Here is a 23304-nt window from a genome sequence, read left to right on the forward strand (position 1 = left end):
CATAAATAAGCTATAATTAAAAGCCGCTTCCAAATGTTTGCATGCATTGCCAAGCTCCAGATTTATTACCCTGAGGTAAGAGAAAAGGCCTGAGCTCAAGAAGGAAGCTGAGGAAGCAGAACATTTTGTACGAATTGGACTATTTTCCCTTTTCTTCATCTGGACTTTTGCCTACCTTGACTTCTTGTTGCTGTCTTCTTCTGGGCACCTAATTATCCTGATTGTATTCCTGACCTGGATGCCTCTGGATTTCTCCTCCTGGTGTTCAGTGTCTAGCGAGCGCATAAAATCAGAGTGAGTGGAAACCACCTTGCAGGTAGTGGTGCTAAGCCACCCAGGATGGCTGGAAGGGCATGGCTGCTTCCCTGACCCAGCCCCTGTAATGGCCAATTACATATTTATCTTCCCCACTGGACTAGAAATTTCTTGAGGGCAGGATCTAGAGTTTGCTCATTTTTATATCTTCAGCTCCTAGAACCATACCACATTTATGGTAGTTTTGTTTTGTTTTTAGCAAGAGAAAATGAGCACATATGAGCCAGGGTAGGGGGAAGCAGAGGGAATGGGAGAGAGAGAATCTTAAGCAGGCTCCATGCTCAGTGTGGACCTATGGTAGGTTTTTAAAAATAATTGTTAGTTATTATTATCAGCCCCTTTTGCTCACACATTTCAGTATTCTTTTTTCAATTTGATTTTTCAAACATTTATTGAGCACCTATGGCACATGGACAGCATGTAATAGTCTTACATAAGATTCGCTGTGATTTCTCATTCCATTCCTTCCATGTAAGTGAATTGGTAGGAATTGCTGTTGGTTAAAAATAACCAAGCTCATTCTAGATTGTTTGGGGTCTTCTAGATCTTGTGCAGCAAGGCAGAGAACGCCAGGCTGGTGGTGCAGATCGACAATGCCAAGCTGGCCTCAGATGACTTCAGGACCAAGTGAGTGGGCAATTAGGGTATCCTCTCTCTTCTCTCTTTCCCTTTAACCTCTCCTCAACATTGACAAACACAGACAAAGCTTTTCCCTAGATGTTTTCCCCAGGATCCATAGAACACTGCTCTGCAGAACTCAGAGCTTCTCTTCTCTAGATTGAGACCCTCCCTCTCTCGCTTCTGTGTAAGGTGACATCCTCCAATCTAGTGTAGAAGTCATAGCTGCCCTCCTCCCCACCCCACCCTGATGCTCTACTATGCACAGAAGGCAATCAGGTGAATGTGAGAAGTGTATTAATTTTGGAAATCTCACAGTTTATGAACTTTTGTTCCCTAAATCCACTGGCTCCTTATTTATCAAAAAAGAAAAAAATGATTACCAGTGCATTTTCCTCTAGGAGCTACGGCTTGATGTTAAACACCTAAATGAAACAGAAGGCTGTAGAAATCACAAACCCCAATTTCCAGGTGTGTGACAAACCAATCCACACCAGAGTCAGGGCCAGGTCCATTCCCGTCTGGTGGGTCCCTGACGCCCCTGTACCACAGGTACGAGACGGAGGTGGGCTTGCGGCAGCTTGTAGAGTCAGACATCAATGGCCTGCGCCGGATCCTGGATGAGCTGACCCTGTGCAAGTCCGACCTGGAGGCCCAGGTGGAATCCCTGAAGGAGGAGCTGCTGTGCCTCAAGCAGAACCACGAGCAGGTGAGGTTCTCCAAAGAGCAACCGGCTCCAACATGCTGAGGCCCGTTTCCAACTGCCAGAGGGTATGGGAGAGACTCAACTAACCCGAGGGGTCTGTCCTCCAAACAAAAAGGGATTTGTAGAGAATGAGCAATTGAAAGTTTATGTTATGAGATTAGGAGGTTTCAGCCAGAGATAGGAATGAGAGTAAAGGAAGTTGGCAAGCCCAGGAATGAGGAAAGACCAGCAGCCAGGCGGCACCCACAGCCTCTTCCACTCCCAGGCCAGAGAACACCCCGCTGCAGAGATCTTGTATCCCAATTCCCCATTTAGCAACTAGAGAGGCCAAGATGGCTCCCCAGCAGAGAGGAAACAAAACCAACTCTCCCCCTTCTCCTCCAGAGTTTTCTCTGCTGTTCAGTGTGACCTGGAGGAAATGTTGAGCAAAATGCTCACTGTCACTGCTTGGTCAGTTGATAAAGAAGATGGACATTTTGTGCAAACCTGAAATACCAGAACAATGTAAATGGTGATAGTTAATATTAATCAAGAGCTTATTGTGTGCCAAACATTGTGCTAAGTGCTTTAGAACTCCAGAAGTAGTACTCAGCTTACTGATGAAGAACTTGAGGTTTCTAGAAGCTTCTAGAAGCCATAGACTAAGTGGTAGGGATGACCCTCAATTCAAGTCTGATATCTTCCTAAGCCCAAGTACCAAGCTATGCTGGCTGTGTGAGGAGAATAGCCCGGAAATGAACAGACATTTAATTTCTTCAGAAAAAGCTAGATTGATAGAATTGACAAATCACCTTTTAGATCTATTCCATCCCAGATGGCAGATTTTGAAGTAAGCACTCTTTATTTCCTCTTTAGCCAGACTCTAACTTTTTATTAGTCATGGTGAAGAATCAGACCTAAGAGGCTCTGGTGTATGAGCAAAAACAATGAACTGGGTGCTTGGGGCCCACAGTTTACATTACGGACTATCACATCTCAGTGTAGAGGCCAAATCGCGACTCTAGACGATGGGTAGCACCCCAAATGGGGGGCAGAAAGAGGTCATGGGCGTGAAAGCACTTTGCAAAGTGGAATACACAGGTTAGTCGCTGATCGTAGAACCCAGTTATGAGAGGATTCGATGGAACAGAGAGGCTTAAAGCTTAAGAATGCTCACAAGCTGATCTGTGATCCCTTAGAAGAGAGCATCTGAACCCTCCGTGATACTTTCCATCTTCCCATTCCTTCCTCAGGAAGTCAACACCCTGCGCTGCCAGATCGGAGACCGCCTCAACGTGGAGGTGGACGCAGCCCCCACTGTGGACCTGAACCGTGTGCTTAACGAGACCAGGAGTCAGTATGAGGCTCTGGTGGAGACCAACCGCAGAGACGTGGAGGAATGGTTCACCACCCAGGTGGGCATCTCAGCACTTGGCCGCTCAGAACCCTTGGGCCCTTGGGGCTCTTGAGGCAGGGTCTGACCCTGTCTTCTCCCCTGTGCTGTTTCAGACTGAGGAGCTGAACAAGCAGGTGATGTCCAGCTCAGAGCAGCTGCAGTCCTGCCAGGCAGAGATCATTGAGCTGAGACGCACGGTCAACGCCCTGGAGATCGAGCTGCAGGCCCAGCACAACCTGGTGGGTGTTGTTCAGGATACTGTCCACACTCTCCTGACCTCATGAAGCCTGGGGCTTCTATGGAACCCCGGGGCTTCTCTGGAACCCCATGGAGAAGCTCCCTGAGGAGCGGCTCTGTGACCTGCCTTATCTTCCCCACACAGAGGGACTCCCTGGAGAACACTCTGACAGAGACCGAGGCCCGCTACAGCTCCCAGCTGTCCCAGCTGCAATGCATGATCACCAATGTGGAGTCCCAGCTGGCTGAGATCAGGTGTGACCTGGAGCGGCAGAACCAGGAGTACCAGGTGCTGTTGGACGTCAAGGCCCGGCTGGAGTGCGAGATCAACACATACCGGGGCCTGCTGGAGAGCGAGGACTGCAAGTGAGTGGGAAGCTAGTACTATTTCCCTTGGGGGTTGCATGAAGTTCCTGTGGGAATGAAAAGTTATCCTGGTGGAAACAAATAGATAATTTCAAGCTTTTGGTTGGGGACAGTCTGAGGAAATGCTATATTATATAAAGTGCATTTAGTATTTTCCTATCTCTTCAGCTCATTTCCCCCTAACTGGCCCTCATGGTCTTCTGTCTGCAGGCTCCCCTGCAACCCATGTGCCACAACCAATGCCTGTGACAAGCCCATTGGGCCTTGTGTCTCTAATCCTTGTACCCAACGTGCTCGGTGCGGACCTTGCAACACCTTTGTGCGCTAAAGGGCCCAGTGCCAGGAGGACAAGGGTTCCAGAGTCACATCTCAACCCTACTTCATACAAGGGATCTCCTCTTGTGACCACACATTGGACAAAGGAAGAATTTCTACCAGCACCAGGTTCTGAGTGTCCACTCTGCCTTTCACGGAATCCCCTGGCTTGATCCTTCAGATGGCAAAGTCTCCTCAGCATCTCGTCCTGTCTTCTGAGTGTACAGAGAAATCTACAGCAGGATTGTGCAATATCTATTATCACAATGATGCACTTGTGTAACATGTTATGTTTGAACAAATACTTATCTAAATGTGATTTCAAAATAATTACATGAAAGTGTGAGCCGATTAGGCAGGTCATAAAACTGAACATACTGAGAAAAAACATTTTCCTTGTTCCTCTTTTGGTCTTTGGAGATGCAGTCAGAGTCCCTTGTTAACTTCCTAATAAACTCTTATTCTGGCACAAACATGATCAGTGTCCTTCTTCATTAATTCCCAAACTGGGTGTTTTGTATCAATAAAAAATAAGTGGTGTTCTTTCGTCAGATGAAGGGGTCATGTGACTTCCTTCAAAGGGAAAGTCTCCACCAGACATCACCCACCTGTTGATAAATTTCTTGTGTGGGGAGAAGTTGGTAGCAGAAGCAAAGGTAGATCCACACTACAAGATCCACAAACATTTTCTGCCTAGCTCTGCAGAGGGAAAAGGTGAGAGAACCACAGAAATGGGACCTCATCAGGAGCAAGTGAATGTTGACACTAAGGCCATACCTCTCGGCCACACAAAAACACTGTATCCTAGCAAGAACTGGAAAAAACAGCCAAAAACTGTCTTTTTCTACTTCTATCTTTGTATATTGGAGAGGTTTTCTTCATCACCATCCCAACTGAGTAATGGTGATGTTTGTGCCTAAAATTCCATAACTATTAAAATATGCGGAAATACATTGATCTCAGGTCTAGACTATCAAGTTATGTCCTATAAATGATCAAACCACAATGTCAAAAAAGGCTTATTTTCAATTACACTCCTCTCACCAAAGTGTTATTAATGTTGCTATTACCTGTCATATCATTCAATTACAATATTTTTGGGAGGACAAGTGTTTATGCCCATTTAATAATAACAGCGAATATAATTGAAAAAGCTTTATCATAGACTACTTATTCCTTTAAAAATGTTTATTAGTAGCACACAGTGTATGTTTTATAACACACGTAATATTTTACAGTTGTGGTATATATACATGTTATAAAATGCATATTGATAAGTAAACACATTGCAGGCATGTGCTCAACATTTCTTCTGATAGAAGCAGAAGATGAAATATTCCGAAACCGGGACTCCTGGGTGGCTCAGTTGGTTAAGCAGCTGCCTTTGGCTCAGGTCATGATCCCAGCGTCCTGGGATCGAGTCCCATATCGGGCTCCTTGCTCATCAGGGAGCCTGCTTCTCCCTCTGCCTCTGCCTGCCATTCTGTCTGCCTGTGCTTGCTCTCTCTCCCTCTCTCTCTGACAAATAAATAAAAATAATAAAAAAAAAAATCTTAAAAAAAAAAAAAGAAAAGAAATATTCCGAAACCCAGCCAATTAGGGAGCCTGAATCTCCCAAACTTCTTACACTCTGCACAGACTGAAATATGTCATTTCAAGCTGATGTAAAGTTGTGGGTGGACGTTCTTTAGAATGCTTCATGTGTGAATAAAGAGTTGGAAATAAGACCATTTTGTTTCCATCAAAAAGACCCTTCCTTTTCACAGTGAGGGAACAGCATGTTTACACATGTACAATTTTTTTTGACATATAAATTCCCCTGAGATATTTATACTGTGTGAAATTGGGTGTCTGAAGCACTGAGTGGATACCATGGTCCCTTCTCCCAAGGTTGCTCCGGGCTGTCAGGGCAGAGCAAGTGCCTACAAGTCACCCCACTAGAGTCCTGGATTCACAAAGAGCCTCTGTCCTGTTCACCTGGGCCTCATTCTTCCCCCTAATTGTCTCCTCTCCCTACAGATGCTGCCTGGGTCCCCAGTGAATGTCCTGTTCTCAGTAAGACTGCAAGGAGTCTGAGAGACATGAATGGCTGGGACTTCCCTTAAGCTCAGCACCACTTGCTTGGAGGGACAGACTGCCGCTCATGCGACCCTCCTGGCCGTAGGTTTCTCCTGTCCTTTGTGACAAGGAGAAATCAGTAATGGTTCCTAGTCTATTCTGTGCTCAAATCTGACTCTGCTCCTTACCAGATCTGGCCCTTGGGCAAGTCCTTCCCCTTCTCCAAACTTCATGCCTCCTCACAGGGTTCTCAGACACAATTTGGAAAATGCAAACTCTTAGAGCAAGTGCAAAACCACCTGCAAAGTGCTATGTAGAGGCAAATGGTTATTTTTTGACAAATCCAACTCCATTGCTTGGGCTGTTGATTGGGATACTCAGTTGAAGAAAGTGACTCTGGAACCAGAGTCTGTGGGTTGGATTCCAGCTTCACTCTTTAAGAGCTGTGTCCTTGCAAATAACATAAACACCATGCTCTCCCATTTCCTCATCTTTAGTAGGATGACAATAATAATATGTTTTCACAGGGTGACCGGGAGGATGAATTGAGTAAATACACAGAAGCACACAAGACTGTGCCTAGCAGAAGTAATAGGGCTGTTAGGAGTCACAGAGTGGCTACCCTCTGGGTGCACCTGAGAGAGGAAGACTTGGGCAATGTTGGAAGGGAGCATGAGGGATGTTTCTGACCTAAGCAGAAACTGTTTGTGCACTGTATGGAGATGTAGCAGATGGAGATTCATTGTGTCAGATGCTGAAGACAAGTGCATTTTTTGTTTGTGTGTTATGATTCCAAGGCACATGTTTTTAAAAAGTGTGCCTGGGTATTAGAAAAATTCTTAGAAGAAAAAAAAAAAAGAAAAAATTCTTGGGATGTCTTCAGACCTTCAAAAGCTAAGGAAGTGGTGGATTCCAAGCCTGTATCTCTGGGAAGAAATGGAAGTCCAACTAATATCTGGGGTAAAATTGAAGAGAAAATTTCACAAAGGTAATATAAATCTATCTTATGTACATATATACACACACACCACATACATACTGTATATGTACAGACACATATACACTATATACATATATGTATACATACATATATATTATTCAATTCCATATTCATATACATATTTAATATAATTAAATACATAACAAATAATATATCAATTAATCTATTATATATTTAGACACACACACAGTATGGAGGTAGAAAGCCGGAAAGCACAGGGGTGGGTGGAGGATTTAGTGGCCATGAGAAGTGGCCAGGTCTGCTAGGCTGGATAGGGGTGGGTGCCTTGAATTCACCTTCAACCCTTGCTCAGCCTCCTTTCCACCCCAGGCGCCGCCAGGCCAGCCTCTCCCCTGTATTAGAGCTGATGTGCAGAGCAGAGCCAGGTCTCTGAAAGGCTCTGGTAATGGGATCCTCATATCCAGGGGCAGACTCCTACAGAACAAAGGATAGACATTCTTGCAGATCTGAGAGTCTGTGTCCCTTTTCAGTAGAGGACCCCATTCTTGATCAGACTTTACCAGAGAAGAGTCAGTAGACAATAGTTTTATTAACTTTAAAAACAATTAACATGGTTACAATACAGATCTCAATTAAAGGAAAGTAATCTCATTAACAACTAGTGCTGCTTGCTTAGAATAAGATGAGAAATAAATGAGTCTGGAACTCTTTTTTTTTATAGTTGTTTTTTCTTAAATTGTCTTTCAGCAGCAACACAGAGGCAGGGTAAGAAAAGAGGAAGAGCTCTAACGAAGAATTCTAGTCATCTCTGGGCTCTCCCAGGTTTAGGATCAATTTCTTCTTCCACTGGGCTCTAGTCCACCATTGCTGAGGTCAATGGTTCCAGAGCCAGGTCTTCCCAGAAAACAGTGCTCCCACAGCAAGGAAGCAAGGGCGTCAGAACCCAGGGACTGCCACCTAACCCTGCTCTGCCCTGTGTGTAAGTAAGCAATGATGGGGTTGGGCTCTGAGCCTCACCTGCTAATGACAGTGTGACCCACTGGACGACAGTTACAGGAGAAGAATTATGGGTTGTTTTGGAGGCAGGATGTTTGCCTCATTATTTTGGACAAGTTTTTAACTTCTCCGACTTCCAGACTCTTCGTCTGAGAGAATGCCTGGGCCGCCAGCCTTATGGGGTTGTGATGGTCTCTGTGTCTGGAAGCACTTTCTGAAAACCACATGTAAGCTTTAGTATTATTGTCATTGACCCTTTGACCTTGAATACTGATTCCTGAGCAACCAGAGTCTAATCTTGAGATTGTCTGTTCCTAGTGGAACATCCTTTTTGATGGATGTAACTCGGGCTCCTGTTTTCCCAGCTTGGAGAGCTCCACCTAAACTCTGTTGGGTAGTATAGGACCAGCTTTCTGTTCTGGAAAGGGGATTAATCTCTTCCATTATTCTGGGCCCCCCTCTTCCTCACTGACCCATGGAATTCCAGCCCCTAGTACAGCATGGGTTTGACATGAGAAGAGGCACCACAGGGAATGGAGTGTGAAAGGAGGCCTTGGGGGAAACAATGACAGGAGTGCAGGGAAAAGGGACATGGGCCTGCATGGTCGTTCTGGCCACTTCTCCTCCTGGATGCACATTACAACCTTCATCTCTTCCAGCCCCTGCACAATAAACTCCTTTTAGACGGTAGCTTTATGTGGGTGCTGCTGAGGAGACAAAGAGTGCTGAATCACTCACAGAAGAAGTTATCAAGAGGCCCAAGAAGCATCTGGAAAACACCCAGCAGCACTTTGGTGGCTGAGTGCGAAATTACATTTAAAGCTGGGGCTCGTGGGTGACAGTTACGGTCAAACGCTTTGTTCTGTTCTGTTTTGCTTCAAAGAAGTGTCGCTGATATTTAACAACTACTCACATCCCTCATCAAAACAGGAACATTGAGCAAGAAGGGCCAAGAGTTTCAGGAACTGCTAAAACTGTAGGAAGATAGGATTCATGATATGGCCCGTTTCTTGTTATTGCAAAACTTGTGCTGACACCTTTACGTGGGTTGGTTGACTGTGGCCTGGCCAGCCTCTTATCTGAGCCCACAACAGGTGTGCGAGCTAATGTTCTCTTTTCATTCTTTCACGTACGAGGACAAGCCGGAGTGTGTGTGTATGTGTGTGGGTTTAAAATTTGATTTTATTTTTGTATTTTTATTTATTTATTTTTATTATGCTATATTAGTCACCATGGTGTTTAAGATTTTAAAAACAGCTGAAAGATGAATGAGAAAGACTATAAAGCAAGCCCCAGAAAAATCTTGGGTTTGAAAAGGACTGCCCTAGTTTTCCATCTGAATCGTAACCTCTGCTTGAATCTTAGCCCTCATTGTGTTATGTGGCCTGAGCCTCAGTTTCTTAATCTGTAAAGTGGGGAGAATAATGACCACTTTGTAGCTTTCAAATAAGGGTGGAATGAGATTATGTTGGAAAAGGTGCTGGACTCAATGACCAATACTTACTAAATGCTCAGTAGAAATCATTTCTGTTCACATCCTTAAGGACCCGGAGGAATCATATCTATGTGCTCTGACTCCCTTTCCTACTGATCAGGACAGGGGCTCCACAGCATGTGATCTATTATGTCCTCCTGGGTGTATTCCAGATGCTTCTTGGGCCTCTTGATAACTTCTTCTGTGAGTGATTCAGCACTCCTTTGTCTCCTCATCACCACCCACATAAAACTACTGTCTAAAGGAGTTTATGCAGAGGCTGGAAGAGATAGGGGGTTATAACGTGCAACAAACCATAACTTGCCTGCCTGAAATTAATAACCCATTTAGGGCAGATGAAGGAATGAAGCACAGAGAGGTTGCTTGAGGAATGCCACACAGCAAAAAATGCTTTTAACTCATGGGGAGGAGAAGACTTTGGGTGACTATGAGAGGAACAGGAAGCATGTAGACACATGATTGGCAATTTCTAATGAGAAGGGAATAATTCCTTTTTCTCTTAACCCTAGCGTGCCGTGCTTTGATAAAGCACAGCTTCCTAAGCGTCTGCCATAAAAGGCACACGGAGATCAGTTAAGAAATGTGAAAACTCTTATTTAAACTGTCTGAGGACTTGAGGACCAGTTGAGGAAGGACAGTGACAGTGGAGTCTGAAGGCTGGCTCTGAGCAGGCAAAAGAACACCAGGGGTAGAGTCCCATGGAAGATAAAGAGCAGCATCTGTGCCCCTTGCCAAGGCAGTGTGTCACTCCTACATTAACAACCATGACACTCACGGGACTGGACATGACGTTCGCTGTGAAAGAGCATTGGTGACAAGAACAGGGGCATGGAGTGCAACTTTTGAATTACACCCAGCATGGGGGTGCCTGAGTGGCGGAGGGGGTTAGGCCTCTACCTTCGGCTCAGGTCCTGATCTTAGGGTCCTGGGATCAAGACCCACATCGGGCTCTCTGCTCAGCAGGGAGCTTGCTTCCCCCTCTCTCTCTGCCCGCCTCTCTGCTTACTTGTGATCTCTCTCTCTCTCTCTCTCTCTCTGTGTCAAATAAATAAATAAATAAAAATATTTAAAAAGAAATACACCCAGCATGAAGCAGAAATTAAGAGCTAAAGTGGTTCAGCCGCACAAAGGTGAAATTCATGCCAAGCGTTGACCAGCTCTGTTTTGGAAGTGCTTAAGTGGAGACTCTAAAGGTGACCATCATGCCCATGTCATAGGACCGCCCAGTAAACCGAGCCAAGATTTGAGAGCTTTGGTCTTGCCTCTGTGGCTCTTCTCTCTACAGAGGGGCTGGGTATTGCTTGCTTAGACATAAAACTGGTCAAAGGTGACAAAATGAGGTATACGTTCTAGAAAGTTTGGGATATTAATTGAGAATCAGGGTGTGTTTAAAGAATACTTTTTTCTTTCTTTCTCTCATCAAGCTGTGACTAATAATAAATGAAGACCTGGCGAAAAAGTGCATCTCTTTGGTTGAAACAACCAGTTCTTTCAAACTCATACCAATCACGTATCCAATTAAATAAGCGGATTAAAAAATACTAGTTAATGTTTACGCCTATACTTAAAAAAATCCTGGACTTGTACAGACATTTATAAAAGCACAAAGCACTAACAGGATGTACTTATGAAATTTATGACTGTGTTTGGGAAGAAGGGATTGGAACATGCATGGCTAGGAAAGTCAAAGTTCTTTATGTAATCTTTCATGTTACATTTACTTGTTTTTAAAAAATATTTTATTTATTTGAGAGAGTAAGAGAGAGCAAGAGAGAGAGAGAGAGAATGAGTGGGGGAGGGCCATAGGAAAAGCAGACTCCTCGCCAAGCAGGGAGCCCAGGTTAGGGCTCTATCCCAGGACGCTGACATCATGACCTGAGCTGAAGGCAGACACTTAACTGACAGAGCCACCCAGGTGCCCTCATATTTACTTGATTTTTAAACACAGAGAAAATATGAAAAAAAATTTAACTGCTACTCATCCTGAGTAGAGAAGCATGGGTTTTATAATAAAGTTTCTCTGTTGTGGTTTCTTTCTTTCTTTCTTTTTTTTTTATTTATTTATTTATTTATTTATTTATTTATTTTTATTTTTTATTTTTATTTTTTTAATTTTTTTTTATTTTTTTTCAGCATAACAGTGTTCATTATTTTTGCACCACACCCAGTGCTCCATGCAATCCGTGCCCTCTACAATACCCTCCACCTGGTGCCCCCAACCTCCCACCCCCCACCCCTTCAAAATTCTCAGATCGTTTTTCAGAGTCCATAGTCTCTCATGGTTCACCTCCCCTTCCAATTTCCCTCAACTCCCTTCTCCTCTCCATCTCCCCTTGTCCTCCATGCTATTTGTTATGCTCCACAAATAAGTGAAACCATATGATAATTGACTCTCTCTGCTTGACTTATTTCACTCAGCATAATCTCTTCCAGTCCCGTCCATGTTGCTACAAAACTTGGGGATTCATCATTTCTTTCTTTCTTTCTTTTTTTTTTTACAGCTTTATAAACATATATTTTTATCCCCAGGGGCACAGGTCTGCGAATCGCCAGGTTTACACACTTCACAACACTCACCATAGCACATACCCTCCCCGATATCCATAACCCCACCCCCTCTCCCAAACCCCTCCCCCATCAACCCTCAGTTTGTTTTGTGAGATTAAGAGTCACTTATGGTTTGTCTCCCTCCCAATCCCATCTTGTTTCATTTACTCTTCTCCTACCCCCTCGACCCCCCATGTTGCATCTCCTCTCCCTCATATCAGGGAGATCATATGATAGTTGTCTTTCTCCGATTGACTTATTTCGCTAAGCATGATACCCTCTAGTTCCATCCACGTCGTCGCAAATGGCAAGATTTCATTTCTTTTGATGGCTGCATAGTATTCCATTGTGTATATATACCACATCTTCTTTATCCATTCGTCTGTAGATGGACATCTAGGTTCTTTCCATAGTTTGGCTATTGTAGACATTGCTGCTATAAACATTCGGGTGCACGTGCCCCTTCGGATCACTATGTTTGTATCTTTAGGGTAAATACCCAGCAGTGCAATTGCAGGGTCATAGGGTAGTTCTATTTTCAACATTTTGAGGAACCTCCATGCTGTTTTCCAGAGTGGTTGCACCAGCTTGCATTCCCACCAACAGTGTAGGAGGGTTCCCCTTTCTCCGCATCCTCGCCAGCATCTGTCATTTCCTGACTTGTTAATTTTAGCCATTCTGACTGGTGTGAGGTGATATCTCATGGTGGTTTTGATTTGTATTTCCCTGATGCCGAGTGATATGGAGCACTTTTTCATGTGTCTGTTGGCCATCTGGATGTCTTCTTTGCAGAAATGTCTGTTCATGTCCTCTGCCCATTTCTTGATCGGATTCTTTGTTCTTTGGGTGTTGAGTTTGCTAAGTTCTTTATAGATTTTGGACACTAGCCCTTTATCTGATATGTCATTTGCAAATATCTTCTCCCATTCTGTCAGTTGTCTTTTGGTTTTTTTAACTGTTTCCTTTGCTGTGCAAAAGCTTTTGATCTTGATAAAATCCCAAAAGTTCATTTTTGCCCTTGCTTCCCTTGCCTTTGGTGATGTTCCTAGGAAGATGTTGCTGCGGCTGACGTCGAAGAGGTTGCTGCCTGTGTTCTCCTCGAGGATTTTGATGGATTCCTTTCTCACATTGAGGTCCTTCATCCATTTTGAGTCTATTTTCGTGTGTGGTGTAAGGAAATGATCCAATTTCATTTTTCTGCATGTGGCTGTCCAATTTTCCCAACACCATTTATTGAAGAGGCTGTCTTTGTTCCATTGGACATTCTTTCCTGCTTTGTCGAAGATGAGTTGACCATAGAGTTGAGGGTCCATTTCTGGGCTCTCTATTCTGTTCCATTGATCTATGTGTCTGTTTTTGTGCCAGTACCATGCTGTCTTGATGATGACAGCTTTGTAATAGAGCTTGAAGTCCGGAATTGTGATGCCACCAACTTTGGCTTTCTTTTTCAATATTCCTTTGGCTATTCGAGGTCTTTTCTGGTTCCATATAAATTTTAGGATTATTTGTTCCATTTCTTTGAAAAAAATGGATGGTACTTTGATAGGAAATGCATTAAATGTGTAGATTGCTTTAGGTAGCATAGACATTTTCACAATATTTATTCTTCCAATCCAGGAGCATGGAACATTTTTCCATTTCTTTGTGTCTTCCTCAATTTCTTTCATGAGTACTTTATAGTTTTCTGAGTATAGATTCTTAGTCTCTTTGGTTAGGTTTATTCCTAGGTATCTTATAGTTTTGGGTGCAATTGTAAATGGGATGGACTCCTTAATTTCTCTTTCTTCTGTCTTGTTGTTGGTGTAGAGAAATGCAACTGATTTCTGTGCATTGATTTTATATCCTGACACTTGACTGAATTCCTGTACAAGTTCTAGCAGTTTTGGAGTGGAGTCTTTTGGGTTTTCCACATAGAGTATCATATCATCTGCGAAGAGTGATAGTTTGACTTCTTCTTTGCCGATTTGGATGCCTTTAATTTCCTTTTGTTGTCTGATTGCTGAGGCTAGGACTTCTAGTACTATGTTGAATAGCAGTGGTGATAACGGACATCCCTGCCGTGTTCCTGACCTTAGCGGAAAAGCTTTCAGTTTTTCTCCATTGAGAATGACATTTGCGGTGGGTTTTTCATAGATGGCTTTGATAATATTGAGGTATGTGCCGCCTATCCCTACACTTTGAAGAGTTTTGATCAGGAAGGGATGCTGTACTTTGTCAAATGCTTTTTCAGCATCTATGGAGAGTATCATATGGTTCTTGTTCTTTCTTTTATTAATGTGTTGTATCACATTGATTGATTTGCGGATGTTGAACCAGCCTTGCAGCCCTGGAATAAATCCCACTTGGTCGTGGTGAATAATCCTTTTAACGGACTGTTGAATCCTATTGGCTAGTATTTTGGTGAGAATTTTTGCATCTGTGTTCATCAAGGATATTGGTCTGTAGTTCTCTTTTTTGTTGGGATCCTTGTCTGGTTTTGGGATCAAGGTGATGCTGGCCTCATAAAATGAGTTTGGAAGTTTTCCTTCTATTGCTATTTTTTGGAACAGTTTCAGGAGAATAGGAATTAGTTCTTCTTTAAATGTTTGGTAGAATTCCCCCGGGAAGCCGTCTGGCCCTGGGCTTTTGTTTGTTTGGAGATTTTTGATGACTGTTTCAATCTCCTTACTGGTTATGGGTCTGTTCAGGCTTTCTATTTCTTCCTGGTTCAGTTGTGGTAGTTTATATGTCTCTAGGAATGCATCCATTTCTTCCAGATTGTCAAATTTGTTGGCGTAGAGTTGCTCATAGTATGTTCTTATAATTGTCTGTATTTCTTTGGTGTGGGTTGTGATCTCTCCTCTTTCATTCATGATTTTATTTATTTGGGTCCTCTCTCTTTTCTTTTTGATAAGTCTGGCCAGGGGTTTATCAATCTTATTAATTCTTTCAAAGAACCAGCTCCTAGTTTCGTTGATTTGTTCTATTGTTTTTTTGGTTTCTATTTCATTGATTTCTGCTCTGATCTTTATGATTTCTCTTCTCCTGCTGGGTTTAGGGTTTCTTTCTTGTTCTTTCTCCAGCTCCTTTAGGTGTAGGGTTAGGTTGTGTACCTGAGACCTTTCTTGTTTCTTGAGAAAGGCTTGTACCGCTATATATTTTCCTCTCAGGACTGCCTTTGTTGTGTCCCACAGATTCTGAACTGTTGTGTTTTCATTATCATTTGTTTCCATGAATTTTTTCAATTCTTCTTTGATTTCCTGGTTGACCCATTCATTCTTTAGAAGGATGCTGTTTAGTCTCCATGTATTTGGGTTCTTTCCAAATTTCCTCTTGTTATTGAGTTCTAGCTTTAGAGCATTGTGGTCTGAAAATATGCAGGGAATGATCCCAATCTTTTGATACTGGTTGAGACTTGATTTAGGACCAAGAATGTGATCTATTCTGGAGAACGTTCCATGTGCACTAGAGAAGAATGTGTATTCTGTTGCTTTGGGATGAAATGTTCTGAATAGATCTGTGATGTCCATCTGGTCCAGTGTGTCATTTAAGGCCTTGATTTCCTTGTTGATCTTTTGCTTGGATGATCTGTCCATTTCAGTGAGGGGAGTGTTAAAATCCCCTACTATTATTGTATTCTTGTCGATGTGTTTCTTTGATTTTGTTATTAATTGGTTTATATAGTTGGCTGCTCCCACGTTAGGGGCATAGATATTTAAAATTGTTAGATCTTCTTGTTGGACAGTTCCTTTGAGTATGATATAGTGTCCTTCCTCATCTCTTATTATAATCTTTGGCTTAAAATCTAATTGATCTGATATAAGGATTGCCACTCCTGCTTTCTTCTGATGTCCATTAGCATGGTAAATTCTTTTCCACCCCCTCACTTTAAACCTGGAGGTGTCTTCGGGTGTAAGATGAGTTTCTTGTAGGCAACATTTAGATGGTTTTTGTTTTTTTATCCATTCTGATACCCTGTGTCTTTTGATTGGGGCTTTTAGCCCATTAACATTCAGGGTAAGTATTGAGAGATATGAATTTAGTGCCATTGTATTGCCTGTAAGGTGACTGTTATTGTATATTGTCTCTGTTTCTTTCTGATCTACTACTTTTAGGGTCTCTCTTTGCTTAGAGGACCCCTTTCAATATTTCCTGTAGAGCTGGTTTGGTATTTGCAAATTCTTTCAGTTTTTGTTTGTCCTGGAAGCTTTTAATCTCTCCTTCTATTTTCAATGATAGCCTAGCTGGATATAGTATTCTTGGCTGCATGTTTTTCTCATTTAGTACTCTGAATATATCATGCCAGCTCTTTCTGGCCTGCCAGGTCTCTGTGGATAAGTCTGCTGCCAATCTACTATTTTTACCATTGTACGCTACAGACTTCTTTTCCCGGGCTGCTTTCAGGATCTTTTCTTTGTCACTGAGACTTGTCAATTTTACTATTAGGTGACGGGGTGTAGACCTATTCTTATTGATTTTGAGGGGGGTTCTCTGAACCTCCTGGAATTTGATGCTTGTTCCCTTTGCCATATTAGGGAAATTCTCTCCAATAATTCTCTCCAATATACCTTCTGCTCCCCTCTCTGTTTCCTTTTCTTCTGGAATCCCAATTATTCTAATGTTGTTTCGTCTTATTGTATCACTTATCTCTCGAATTCTCCCCTCGTGGTCCAGTAGCTGTTTGTCCCTCTTTTGCTCAGCTTCTTTATTCTCTGTCATTTGGTCTTCTATATCGCTAATTCTTTCTTCTGCCTCATTTATCCTAGCAGTGAGAGCCTCCATTTTTGATTGCACCTCATTAATAGCTTTTTTGATTTCAACTTGGTTAGATTTTAGTTCTTTTATTTCTCCAGAAAGGGCTTTTATATCTCCCGAGAGGGTTGCTTTAATATCTTCCATGCCTTTTTCAAGCCCAGCTAGAACCTTGAGAATCATCATTCTGAACTCTATATCTGACATATTACCAATGTCTGTATTGATTAGGTCCCTAGCCTTTGGTATTGCCTCTTGTTCTTTTTTTTTTTGTGAAATTTTCTGCCTTGTCATTTTGTCCAGATAAGAGTTTATGAAGGAACAAGTAAAATACTAAAAGGGTGGCAACAACCCCAGGAAAATATGCTTTAGCCAAATCAGAAGAGATCCTGAATTGTGAGGGGGGAGAAAGGGGATAAAATGGGGTTCAGAAAGAAAGAAAAAAAAACTATTAAAAAAAAGAAAGCCGATAAAGAAAAAATATAAAAAGAGGAAAAAAAATATATATATTAGATAAACTATTTAAAAAACGTTAAAAAAAAGAAAATGGTAAAAGTTTAAAAAAATTTAGCAGAAGAGAAAAAGAAAAAAAAATTGAAAAAGAAAAAAAAAATTAAATTAACTGCAAGGCTAAAAAATCATGGGGAGAAAGCCATGTGTTCCGTGCTTTGCTTTCTTCTCCTCTGGAATTCCGCCGCTCTCCTTGGTATTGAAACTACACTCCTTGGTAGGTGAACTTGGTCCTGGCTGGGTTTCCCGTTGATCTTCTGGGGGAGGGGCCTGTTGTAGTGATTCTCAAGCGTCTTTGCCCCAGGCGGAGTTGCACTGCCCTTACCCGGGGCCGCGCTGAGTAATCCGCTGGGTTCGCTTTCGGGAGCTTTTGTTCCCTGAGCGCTTTCCGTAGAGTCCAGAGGACGGGAATGAAGATGGCGGCCTCCCGGTCTCCGGCCCAGAGGAGCTGAGAGCCTGGGGCCCCACTCCTCAGTGTGCCCTCAGAGAACAGCGCCCAATGACTCCCGTCACCCTGGCCTCCGGCCGCGCTCCGAGCTGACCGAGCCTCCGACCGGTTCAAGGCAACCCCGAGCTGAGAGTCACTCCTCGGCTCTGTCTCTGTAGCCGGCTTCCCCGTTCTAATACCGGTAAGCTCTGCGACACTCAGACACCCCCGATCCTTCTGCGACCCTGGGGGACCCGAGGCCGTGCTGACCCCGCCTGGGCTTCACCCCAGTTAAGCCTCTGGAGCGATGTCCCTCAGTGGAACAGACTTTTAAAAGTCCTGATTTTGTGCTCCGTTGCTCCGCCGCTTGCCGGGAGCCGGCCCCTCCCCCCGCGGTCTATCTTCCCGTCGCTTTGGATTCACTTCTCCGCCAGTCCTACCTTTCAGAAAGTGGTTGATTTTCTGTTTCTAGAATTGCTGTTCTTCTTCTCTTCAATCTCCCGTTGGATTTGTAGGTGTTGCAATCTTTAGATAAGCTATTTAGCTGATCTCCCGCTACCCGAAGTAGTCTCAGCCTACTACTCCTCCGCCATCTTGACTCCTCCCAGCCCAGATTTTTTTTTTTTTAAGGATTTTGTTGCTATCAAAATATAAAGCAGAACACAAAAGAACTGGGTGGAAAACTGAGCTAATCTCTTCATTTCAGCCAATGGTGGCTGTGGTAATCCTGGGTATTAGACCTTGGAGTCTTGCTGGTAGTGCCGCTTACCTGATGGAAATGTCTGGTGCTAAGGATAGGCTGAGTAACCAGGAGGATATTCATCCTTGAGTTTGGTTCTAATCACCCACAGCCACAAAATGATGGGATGACATTTGTCCAGCTCCTTGCAGTAAGGTAGTGTGTAAAGGTATTTGTGATTTTCATACTTCCTATAATAAGGAGACAGAGGGACACGTGAGTCAAAGGCTTTTTATAGAAGATCTAACTGCTTTAGCTTTGCCTGCAATATCTGAGTTGTTTGATTCAATACCTCAGGGTTCACTGAAGTCAGGGGAAGTGTGAAGACCAGAAAAGATGGTGCATATTGAATGTATACTCTTCTCCATGGGGGTTCCCCTGGAAGCACTGCATGAGATTTATACATAATGAGTATTTCCCTCTCTGTGAAGGACTGGGAAGCACCATATCCAAACACAAATATGGAAATGCTTTCAACCAGAAAAGCATCCATAAGGGTATGGTTACCAAGAGGGACTGTCTGTGGGTATGCAGATTTCTCTAAGGTATCTGATTTCATGGATTCATTGTCTTAGGAAACTTTCCTGCCTAGAATGGAGTTTTCTTTTTCAAATGCAAATCCTGGATTTTAATTAATATCTTTCAGTGACATCCTTTGTCAGAAATTTTATAATAAAAGTAGAAAGAAAAAGAGGAGTTGTGAAGTATGATGGTTCATTGTATGTGTCAACTTGACTAGGCTGCAGGATGCCCAGATACTGGGTAAAATTATTTTTGGGTGTGTCTGTGAGGATGTTTCTGGAAAAGATTAGCATTTGAATCAGTAGAATGGGTAAGGATTACCCTCACCAGGGTGAGTAGGCATGATCCAATCAGCTGAGGGTCTGATGAGAACAAAAAGGCAGAGGAAAGGAGAACTTGCTCTTTTTATTTGAGCTGGGACATCTGACCTCTCATGCCCTTGGATATAGGTGCTCATGGTTCTTAGACCTTTTGACTCAGACTGGATCATAATATAAGCTTTTCTGCTTTCTCTGGCTTGCAGATGGCAGATGGTGGGACTTCCTAGCCTCCATACTCACGTGAGCCAATTTCTATAATAAATCTCTTCTTATAGTCTACATCTACATCTATATTTATCTACATATATCTTATTGTTTCTGTTTCTCTGGGGAACCCTGATTATACATAGAGGGAGAGTTCCAAGATGGCAGGTAATGGAGTTTGTGGTGGTGTGTATGCTCCAGACATAAAATATAGGCCTGGGAAGGTTTTCCTGGAAATAGGAGACAAGTGTGCCTTCAATATAGACCATCTTTTCTGGTCTTCACACTTCTCTGACTTCAGTGAAGCCAGAGGTATTGCTTTAAATTTGTCTTCATGGCCAGCTAAAAGGGCTTATCCTCCTTCCTTCAAATAATTCCCCTAGGTTCTTGCTAATGAGTAATGAGGGGTGGGGCAAGGTAAGAAATACACCGACTATGCAAAGTTAAAGGGTTATTAGCAAACCTGAGGAAATGGCTGATGCCAGATACCTCTTGGTTTTGTTGTTGGGGAGAAAGGGGAGAAAAGAGGCTGAAGACAATGACCATAGGCCATGAGGATCCCACATGCTGGGAAAGGATTACTGGGAATAAGAGGAAGACTGTATGAAAAGAGGACTATGCAATAATATCTTATTCCCATACTCTTTTTAAAGATTTTATTTATTTATTTGTCATAGAGAGAGAAGCGAGAGTGAGCACAGGCAGACAGAGTGGCAGGCAGAGGCAGAGGGAGAAGCAGGCTCCCTGCCAAGCAAGGAGCCCGATGTGGGACTCGATCCCAGGACGCTGGGATCATGACCTGAGCCGAAGGCAGCTGCTTAACCAACTGAGCCACCCAGGCGTCCCTCCCATACTCTTTTTAGAACATGACTGTGCTAGTCCTTCCATTGACATAGACCCTCTCCTCAAACCTCAGTGAGTTTGTAACTACAGAGGAAATAACACTATGTGACTTCTGAGGATAGATCATAAAAGGCAATGCAGCTTCAACCTCATTCTCCTGGGCTGCCCTGAGGAAGCCCAAGCAGGCTTAGAGTCTTTCCAGATGATGCTCTAGACATCACAGAGCAGAGACAAGCCATCCTACTGTTCTTTTTCAGAATTCCTGGCCCACAGAAATCATGAGCATAATAAAATGCTTTAATCACATATAAAATGTTTTATATCACTGTATTTGGGTTGTCTGTTATACAGCAGTAGCAACTGAAACAAAGACTTTCTCTGGTTTGTCTTCATTGGAAGTGGGAACCAAAAGAAAGCATCAGATGGTTGCACCTTGACTTTCCAGCATCCATGAAATTCTAAGGGGCTTTAAACAGATTTTCTTTTGCCACCTATATTTCCAAAGATCACCCCTATAGATATTTTTCAGCTTGTCTTTTAGTCCTTTAAATATAGCAATGTACTTTATTACAAACTGCATTTGATAAATTCCAGTATCTGAATTGTGGTCTGTTTATGCTCTCTTGTTTCTGCTGGTTCTCACTCACTGTGCCTTGTTTCCTTGTATGCTTAGTTATGTATGACTGCGAATTGTTCACTGTGCCAGTCAAGGTAGGCTAAGCTACAGTTACTGCAGAAACAAACAACTCTCAAATTTCCCAAATCTTATCACAACAAGAGTTTATTTCTTGCTTGTGCTCTCGTGTCTCACATAGCCTAGTCATCATACTTGCTTAAGGATCCCGGCTGACAGGTGCTCCAACTCCAAATACACTTCCAGAAATCCGTTTGGGAAGGTGAAGCCAAAGTGGCAAATTGTGCATCAGCTCATATAGCCTTGGTCTGGAAATGATGTGTGTGATATGCATCCCTTCCATTCATGAGTTGTTTGCCAAAGCAAGTCTCTTGGTCATGCCTAGCTTCACACGGGATGGACAAGTGCATTCCTGTCATATTTCTGGAAGGGAGAGAGACAGAAATATTTGGTGATGACAAATGACTGCCACACTTATGTTCCTCAGAATATTATCTGTGGGTCTTTGTTGAGGTAAGATGGTGGTGTGTCCTCCAGAAAGGATTTGCATTTGTTCCTGTCAGTGCACTAGAGCACTACCAGTCAGAGGCCTCTTTCAAATTATGGCACACAAGTCAGTTGTGAATGACAACTTTCCTTACAGAGCCCTGATGGTAGGAGCGGTTGGGCTGAGTTGATGTCTGGGTCACTATTACACCAAGCTGTGGCCCTTGAGGGTCCCAGATTAAGGGAGGGGAGCATCTCCTAGGGGAATCTCTACTTTGGGTAGGTCCTGGACTTTATTTTCTGTTTCTATCTCCCAAAAAGGACACGAAAACTACAATTCAAGGTTGTCAAATTCAGCAAAAACTCTTGAGGGAGAAGCAGTGTCAGTACTCAGTTCACTTCTCTGAGTACCTATTTTTCTTAGATCTTTGATAATTATTGGGTCATTTGTACTATCTTGTCAGCTCTGTGATGCTCTTAAGAAGATTCAAACTTAGAAAATAATACAGCACATTTAGCTGTTTTCATAATGCAGGTTAGTCCAAATAACCTAGCCTACCATCCCGTCTGAAACAGAACATCTGGAACTATCCCGTCCAATGCAGAAGTCACTGGCCACATGTTGGCTCTTTCAATACAAAGGTATTAACCTTAAATAAAAGTTAAAAATCGGTTTCTCCATCACCTTCACCACACTTCATATGCTTCATGGCCATATATGTCTAGTGGAGTCCATACTGCACAGAGCAGATATAGAACATTTCTATTATTACAGAAAGTTCTATTGGGTAGTGCTGCTTACAGACCTGAGATTGAGTAAAACAGTGATTGATAACAATGAAAGATGAGTAAGGAATGGCAGCAGAGACCCCAGTCTCTTCTAGTTGACACTTTTCACTGGACTGAGTTACAGGGTGTCATTTCTCATTTATGATTTTATTATTCAACAAATATTTATTGAGTGCCTACCTTACAGCATTTAATTAAATGTAAACTGGTGAATAAATCAGCTATGATCTCTGTGGTTGTGGAAAATACAATTACAAAAGATATTCTTACTCTAAGGCTTACCTTAAAATGAAGAAGCAATTCTCCGTGGTTCCTTCCAGAAAGCCTAACATAGAGGAAGAGCGATGGGCTCCAGTAGCCAACAGATCTGGGTTTAAATCCAAGTTCTGGGTTTAAATCCAAGCTCTGCACATTCTAGTTAAAGCAATTGATCTCCATTAGCCTCAGTTTTCTCATGTACAAAAATGAAAGGATCATGATGTTTATTGTATATAGTTATCTTGAACATTAACCAAGAAAACACATATAAGGTACCTAGTGCAGTGTCTGGCACAATGGGAAAGGCTGCTACTGTACTTCCTTTGCCAAGAGATGGCTAATCGAACACATGATTTAAAATCAATTTTGTATAAATATAATAAGCTTCTCACATAAAATCAAGTTTTTGTTGAGTTGCTTCTGGTGAAGCCAGAACCTGCTTGTCTTGACTCCAAACAGAACCAGAAACTGCATGTGTAATGTCACCCAATGAACACTAGAGGCCGCCAAAACAGAAAGCAGAAATAACAGAAAGTTATTATGACTCCTGCCTGCTCTACCTGGTTCTGTTCTTTCTTGCACACTTAGCACGTATTTAATAGGCACTCACGGGCCCCAATTAGGAAAATCAGGTCGTTTTGTCAGCAACATCTGCCACACACCAAAATAAATTCCCGATGGATAACAGCAGTAAGTGTAAAAAAAAAACGCACTTATAAAAACTAAAAAAAAAAAAAAAAAGTTAATAGGTGTCTCACTTAGTGGGAAGACATTTTGAAGCACAAAAGCAGCAGAAAGGAAAATGCCGGTAGATGTGCCTATATAAGAAGAAAATTATGTACATAAAAAAGC

At 42.7% G+C, this 23304-nt stretch overlaps 1 protein-coding gene across 2 annotated transcripts in view; it reads left to right on the forward strand.

The window, feature by feature from the left end:
* Positions 1 to 4393, forward strand: part of LOC125087352 (keratin, type I cuticular Ha3-I) — a 30573-nt gene extending 26180 nt beyond the window's left edge. For both annotated transcript variants that reach the window (XM_047707582.1, XM_047707581.1), the window contains exons 3-8: positions 860 to 942; positions 1486 to 1642; positions 2872 to 3033; positions 3128 to 3253; positions 3397 to 3617; positions 3828 to 4393. In XM_047707582.1, the coding sequence (XP_047563538.1) occupies positions 860 to 942; positions 1486 to 1642; positions 2872 to 3033; positions 3128 to 3253; positions 3397 to 3617; positions 3828 to 3945 (867 nt within the window). In that variant the 3' untranslated portion in view covers positions 3946 to 4393. The remainder of the gene's footprint in view (positions 1 to 859; positions 943 to 1485; positions 1643 to 2871; positions 3034 to 3127; positions 3254 to 3396; positions 3618 to 3827) is intronic.
* The last annotated feature ends 18911 nt before the right edge of the window (positions 4394 to 23304 follow it).

Source organism: Lutra lutra, chromosome 16 (genome assembly GCF_902655055.1).
Source record: "Lutra lutra chromosome 16, mLutLut1.2, whole genome shotgun sequence".
Taxonomy (NCBI): domain Eukaryota; kingdom Metazoa; phylum Chordata; class Mammalia; order Carnivora; family Mustelidae; genus Lutra; species Lutra lutra.